The sequence below is a fragment of the Gracilinanus agilis genome, chromosome 4, assembly GCF_016433145.1.
Source record: "Gracilinanus agilis isolate LMUSP501 chromosome 4, AgileGrace, whole genome shotgun sequence".
Lineage (NCBI taxonomy): Eukaryota > Metazoa > Chordata > Mammalia > Didelphimorphia > Didelphidae > Gracilinanus > Gracilinanus agilis.
Window position 1 is genome coordinate 487,554,723 of NC_058133.1, and position 6,711 is coordinate 487,561,433.

Here is a 6,711-nt window from a genome sequence, read left to right on the forward strand (position 1 = left end):
AGCTGGACAAGATGCCCCAGATGTGGAATTGAGGAGTGAGGAAGGCAGTGGGGCTCTTCCTTCTTCCGGATGCTACTTGCATCCCCAAAATTCCATCATCAGGAGGAGAAGGACTGGTCATACTGGCTCCTCTCTCATCCCTTCCTAGGAGAGGAAGCAGCTGTGCGTTAAGGGGTGGGGGTCCCTTGACCCCCAAGCGTTCGCTAGGATGGACGTTCCCCCCTTTTCAGTCTGGAAGCTGCCTTTCAGCCCCAAGCCAGCTGGAACCTTCCGTCTCATTGGGTCCTGGTCCCCAGACAGACACAATCATACACGCTAGACCTAGGTTGAATATTTAATAAAATATTTAATTCTTCAATCCTCCACAATCTCCTTTTTAAAGAGCAGAACCCATGATAGGGAACAGGCACAAAGAGGAACAAGGGAGAGTGTGGAAAATCTGCTTCATTCCAAGCCAAACCTTCCCACCTGGCCCGTAAGGAGGGTAGTGGGGGACAGCCTTCACACACCGGGACAGAAGCTAAATGCTCTTGGGGAGATGGGTGGGGTGAGAGAGATGGAAGAGGAGATGGTTGGTATCTATTTGGCCCTTTCCCGTGGAGTTTTCTCCAAATGCCAAATGTGGCATTTCTCCAAATGTGGGAGGGAACCCTCCCACAATCCCTCACTCCCTTCTGTGATGGAGTAGAAAGTCTCTGCCCTCTTTAACTTCCTATGCTAACTTTGGGGTAAAGCATACCCCCAGGGCTGGGCTAATGAGAAGTCTCTCACCACGCAGGTCTCTACCCTGAGGGTCCAAACCCTCAAATCCCTGTGGTAGCTGGGGAGAGAAAGGAAGGAGAGCGCCTAGGGCAGGAGGGGCCATTCACCACTAACCACCCTGTTCCCCAGAGGGGTGCCCTGATCCCTTGTCTTCCCTGCCCTGCCTATGCCATAGAGGTTTGCTTAAAAATTCCACTCTCGACCCTACAGGCCCCCACAACCTTCTTCTGCCCTCAGTCCATATCCCGGGTCTTCCCCAGAACAACGGAAGTTCTTGGAGGGCAGGGATGGTTTCATTTTTGTCTTTTCTGCTCTGCACACGTTGGAGTTTATTAAATGCCCATTGAATGAGTGAATGCTAACCACGTCCCTCAACCCCCCTCTCTGGACACACAAAGTTGGGGGCTGATGACCCACTGAGAGGGGTTGAGCTCCTCTCTCAGAGATGAAACCCCACTTTCTAGTTGGGGACAGAGTTTTAGTCTCCATCTTCTCTGTTGGGTATTGTCCCCTGGGTTGAGTTCATGGCCAGCCCACCCCTAGCCCAGGCTCTCCCCTCCCATCCTGGGGTCAGAAGAAGGGAGGTGGGAGCAGGAGATGGGGACTGGGGTGGGGGCAGTGCTAATCAGTGCCATCAACAAATTCGCAAAGCATGTTCTCCAAGGCTGTGATGCGCTCTTCCTGAGCTTGGACCCTCTCCCGGAGGGACTTCATTTCCTCCAGCAACGTCTCCAGGGTCTGCTGCTGCTGCTGCTGCTGAGGGGAAGGCAACAAGAAGATGTCAGAAAGGCCTCTTCCCTCCTAAGGGGAGGGTCCAGGGGAAGGCAGGAAGTGATCTTTGGGGGCACCGAATATGAGTTTGGCAGGAAAGTTACCCAAGAGGCCCTCAAGATCAAAGCTCTTCTTGGAAGGGACCTTCGGTGGTCCTCTAGACCAAGTCCCTCTCCCATCTCTTCCAGAGAAGAACCTGAGGCTTAGACAGGTGAAGGGACCTGCCCAGCGCCACACCGGGAATGTCAGAAATGTGATTTAAATGAGGGGAAATGGAGATTTAGGCTTGAAGCAAGATTTGAACCCAGGTCTTCTGATACCAGAGCTAGTGTTCTTCCTACTGCTTCATGCTACTTCTTTAGACACCTCCATCAATCCCCCTCCTTTTTTTTAATAGGGGGAGAAACTGAGGCTCAGTCAGGGAAGCTCAGGGTGAGGATGGAGCAGTCAGGCATGGGACTGAGCTCACCGAGAAGGAGGCATCACTGGCCGACTGGCTGCGGCGAGGGCTGGCTGGCGGCCGGACATCCAGGATGTTGCGCTTGGTGACCCGAAGTTCTCGGCTCTTGGGGGGCACATAGCCGTCCCTCAGGGAGATCAGTATGGGGTCTGCATCCTGGCCCGCCAACCATTCATCTGCCTCCAGGGCTGGCTCAGGGCCTGGCGTGTCAGGGTACAGATCATCCTGGAACAGGTCTGACTGCACAGGATGGGGGGAAAGGGGTGGTGAGCCTCCTACATATGCCCATGCCCAGGTAAGATGTCCCCTTCCCTAAACAAGTCCTTCCTGCCCCACAGTGTGGGCTGCTCTATTCAGTGTTCTGCAGCTCCTGATTCTTGGTACCAGGGACAGCGATGGGGACTGGCATCTGATTTCAGCGAGAGAGGAACTCCCAGATGAGGAGCTCCCTCTACCAATGCACATTGCCACCTTTCTCTGTATTTAGTATTCAAGGGATGCCCAGAGCAAGAAGAGGGTAAGTGCCTTCCCCAGATCACAAGCCACCCAGTGATTCAAGTGAGGCTCTGAGTCTGGTTAAGGACTTCAAAGCAGCCAAGGAGCTACCCACAAGGCACTCGCTGCCCCCTATGAATCCCAGACCAGAAAACACCATATAGTGGCTTACATCAGGGGTGCTTCACCTTTATTTGTCACAGACCCCTCTGGACCCCTTCTCAGAATTATGATTTTAAAAATAACGGTTTCTTTAAGAGCATGATGAGAGGAAGTAGTACATTTCAATGAGATATGAGTGGAAAATAAAGATAAGGAGTTTGGGGTCCAATTCAAGCTCAGAGTCCCTCTTAGATTTATCCCAAGGGATCCAAGGATCCCTGTCTTGGAGAGCTGTCTGGGGCACCGAGAGGGATTTTCCCGAGGTGACCTAGTTCTTATAATATTTACATCATACTTAAATATTTAAGAGCATTGGGAAATAAGCAGCACGGAAATGATTACTTTGGATGAATGAGTAAAACTGAGGCTCAGAGAGGCAAGTGTCTGAATCCCCTCTCCTGCAGTTCAAGCAGGTCCACAAGATCCCTCACCTTTCGGGGTACAGTCATGATGATGGGCTCGCATTTCCTTTCATGCAGCTTGTAGAATCTAGAAGATGGGGAAGGGTGAAGTGTCACCAGATCGAGAAAGCCTTCTCCCCCCACCCCAGCTTCCAAATGGAGCTAGCCCAGAAAGGGAGAGATCCTCCTTTCCCCACCTTCCACAGGAGAGAGAGGCATTCTCCAGGAAAGGGTCTCTCTCCATAGACCCCAAGCACCAGGAGAGCAAGGAGGGTGTCATTTTTGGTCTTTATATCCCTGGCCCCCCTAGTGCAATGCCTGACGCATAGTAGGTGCTTAATAAATGTTGGCTGATATGCATATTTAGATTGAGGAGGGACCTAAGCTTGTCTAGTCCAATACTTCACCCCCATTAAAAAAGCAACATTGGTAGGGGCTAGGCAATGGGGGTTAAGTGACTTGCCCAGGGTCATATAGCTAGAAGTATCTGAGGCCAGATTTGAACCTAGAACCTCCCATCTCCAGGTCTGGCTCTCAATCCACTGAGCCACCTAGCTATTCCCCTCATCCCCATTTTTACAGATGAGGAATCCAATAGGTCCCGAGTCCACATCCAAGACTTCATTGACCCATGATTTGTGTGTGTGTGTGTGTGTGTGTGTGTGTGTGTGTGTGTGTGTGTGTGTGATTATCTTTTTCAGGCTGGGCATCCTGGGGATGGAGAGGAAGAGGGAAAGGGCTGACCTGGCAATTTCACACTTGCTGACATCCAGGCCCCTCTTGGGCATGAAACCCATGCCTCGCTGGGGCTCCTTGCTGCTGAAGGTGTTCAGGTAGTGGACAAAGGGGGGTTCGTCTGTGATCTCAAAGTACCGGATGCTGCTGTCTCCCTGTAAAGCCCACCTCAGATCAGGGATTGAGCTCTTCCCACCAAGCTGCTCCCTTTTCAGGAGCATGACTATTCCTACCTGGATGCCCAAAAGTCTTAGGCTGTCCTCCTCCCATTCTTTAGCTAGTGGTCTGATTAGGTCCTAGGTCTAGAGGCCCACCTTCTCATTGCCCCAGGGAAGCTGCAGGACCTGTCCAAGGTCAGGCTCATGACAAGTAGCAGCGTTAAAACTCAGCTCAACAAGTCCTCTGGGTCCAAACGCCCTGCTGTCTCCTCTATTCTCTGGGAAGTACTTTGACTCGAGTGGGGAATGGGAGATTCCTGAGACTGATGCCCCTGCAGGGAATCTTGTCATGGGGTCCTAAGGTCATTCTGGGTCCAGAGCTGGAGAGCTATTAGATCGAACCCATTTTATAAAGGAAGAAGCCAAGACCCAGAGACAGGTAGGGAGCGACTCACTCAAGCCCTCACTGCCAATATGTCTGCTCAGTAGAATGTAAGCTCCTGGAGGACAGAGATTGTTGTTTTTGTTTTGGCACCCCCCAGGGTCCAGCACACTGCCCGGCTCATTCATTGATTGAAGATTAAATGGCACAGCCAAGCTGTCCTGACTCCATGCCCAGGGGTCTTCTTTCCATCACCCCAAGGCTCCCCTTTTCAGTCCCACAGCCTCTCCTTGCCCTCAGGTCCTCACCTTGCCACACAAGTAGACTATGCCGGAGTCGGGGTCATAGAAGGGAAGCAGGACCCCATTGCTGGTGTCCATCTCCTGGAGGGCCATGGGTTCCTCAAAGTTGTTCTGGGTGGAGCACAGGGGGCGTGACCAGCCCTGCCCTACCTCCCTGGACCACCTGCTCATGCTTGGGCATCAGCATCTCTGCCCCAGGGGGGCTTGGGAGTATCCCAGAATCCCAGGAGTTCTCAGCTGCATGGCTCCCAGTGACCACCAGAGGTCAGTGCCGAGCTCCTGCCTCAGGACCAACACACAGCTTACTCCCCAAACCCTGTGCCCAGAGCATGCTGGCTGATTGATTAGGGGTGAAAGCTGGAAAGCCTCTTAAGGGCCAGCTAGACCAATCTCTCCATTTTGCAGAGGAGAAAAGTGAGGCTCAGCAAAGGGGGAAAGGACCTGCCCCAGGTTACATAGCAGGGTGAGGCTGGGCTTCAACTCCCTGGCCAGCTGGGCAGCCATGCTCCCCGTTCTGATTCCCCCTCCCCAAGCTCCCAGAAGAGCCTAGGGTGAGGGGCTGATGTTCGGGCAGGGGCGTCCCCCTGACAGTTCTCCCAGCCGGAGCAGCCTTCCCCCCAATTCTAAACATCGCACCCCTCCGCCCCCTCACCCCATGCAGACACAGCATCACGCCACCCCCGGGGGACTTGGCATCGCCAGGCAGGTGGAGCCTGAGGGAGGGCTGGGTCACACAGAGCCCTCGTAGGACCTGGGGGTGAGGTGGGCAAAGTCTAGGAGGGGCAGCTCTCCTCATCCCCTCTCCTAGGGAGGCAGGAGCCAGTCAGGGCCCTCAGAGGACATCTAGTGCGACTCTCCATTTTATGGAGAGGGAAACTGAGGCCTAGAGAAGTTGTGACTTTTGGGATCACAGCTGTACAATGAGAAAGGCCTTCAGAGGCTGGTGAGTGGGATCTGAACTCGGGGCCTCTGACACAAAATCCAGCTCTCTTAGGTGTCTTGGCAAGTGTGTATCTGGGGCCCCCAGAGCCCCAGGAGGGGAAGGTGTGCCTGCCCACCCAAGATGCCCAGTCCCTGGGGCACACACCCCATGCCACCAGCTGTTACCGGGTCCCACAGGCCCAGCTCACGCTGGCTCATGCGGGTAAATCCCGTGGTGAAGATGTGGCCTTGGCGTGTGAAGACGGCCCGCATGGGCCTCATCCCTTCATGGGCAGCAAACCTTTCCTGGGGGGGAGCAAAATGGGGGTGGGAGCAGGGAAGGGGGAGGGAGACAGGAGCACAGAGTTATCCAGCTTACCACCCTGGAGGGGAGGGAGGACCCTGAGGCCTTGGAAGGCTGTGGGGGGTGGGTGGGGAGAGGGTCAGCGGCGGCAGCTCCTAATTCCAGCAGACTCCGAGTGCTCCCCCAGCGGCGGGGCCCTCTGGCAGGAGATCACTCAGAGGGGGCCCTCCTGCTCATCGAAGGGCACAGGGTGGCAAAAGACACTTGGCTGGTGCCCTCGGGCTCCCCCTGCCTTGGCACTGTCCTTCCTGCCCTGCTGTTCCCCAACACGGCCCCCAGGTTCCCCCTGAAGCCAGGGCGGCCCGGCCAGGCTCCAGCGCCAGAGGTAGCAAACCTCTTCTCCTTATCCTACCAGGTCCCACAGCGCAAGCTGCCGCTCACTCATCCTGCTGAAGCCGGTGCTAAGCAGCTTCCCGTCGGCGGTGAAGATGGCCCGCATCGGGCGGGCACCCTCGTGAGGCCGGGCTCGCTCCTGCTCGCAGGGTTAGGGGGTTAGAGCAGCCCACCTTCCCTGCCCCACCAACAACCCCCCACCTCCACGTCTGCCCTGACACCCCCCCCCCAAGCCCGGGGACCCATGGATCATGGACACACGCGTATGAGCAAACACAAAGATGTGTTCCCTGAAATGTGATGCATGGATGCGCATGGACAAGCACAGATGCACACTGATGGTAAGGGCTAATGCATGAGGCCAGGACCCAGGCGCCTCCCCAGCCTCCCCTGCCAGGAGGCAAAGCAGCCTGGAGCTGGGGGGATTGATTAGTAAGGGATTAAACAGATTTTCAAGGTTTGCTA

General features: G+C 55.0%; 1 protein-coding gene across 3 annotated transcripts; it reads right to left on the reverse strand.

Annotated features, from left to right (window-relative positions):
• Positions 1-326: 326 nt before the first annotated feature.
• On the reverse strand, positions 327-6,195 carry CORO6 (coronin 6). Of its 3 annotated transcripts, none has more exons than XM_044672890.1 (6): positions 5,736-6,195; positions 4,635-4,739; positions 3,796-3,941; positions 3,082-3,139; positions 2,003-2,233; positions 327-1,506 (listed from the first exon to the last, which is right to left on the reverse strand). In XM_044672890.1, the coding sequence occupies exons 1-6, from the start codon at positions 5,829-5,831 to the stop codon at positions 1,384-1,386; spliced, it is 759 nt and encodes a 252-aa protein (XP_044528825.1). In that variant the 5' UTR covers positions 5,832-6,195; the 3' UTR covers positions 327-1,383. The 3 variants fall into 3 exon arrangements, with proteins under 3 accessions (XP_044528825.1, XP_044528823.1, XP_044528822.1); XM_044672888.1 differs by having other exon boundaries at positions 327-1,515; positions 5,736-6,192; XM_044672887.1 differs by having other exon boundaries at positions 327-1,518; positions 5,736-6,191.
• Between the last annotated feature and the right edge of the window lie 516 nt (positions 6,196-6,711).

Bases quoted from the DNA above. Each gene is read 5' to 3' on its own strand.
- CORO6 (XM_044672887.1), bottom strand. From the start codon at position 5,831: ATGAGGCCCATGCGGGCCGTCTTCACACGCCAAGGCCACATCTTCACC. The intron at 4,740-5,735 runs GTAACAGCTGGT...TGCTCCACCCAG, and splicing joins AGCTGGGCCTGTGGGACCCG to AACAACTTTGAGGAACCCAT. The intron at 1,519-2,002 runs GTGAGCTCAGTC...CCTTCCCCTCAG, and splicing joins CCAGTGATGCCTCCTTCTCG to CAGCAGCAGCAGCAGCAGAC.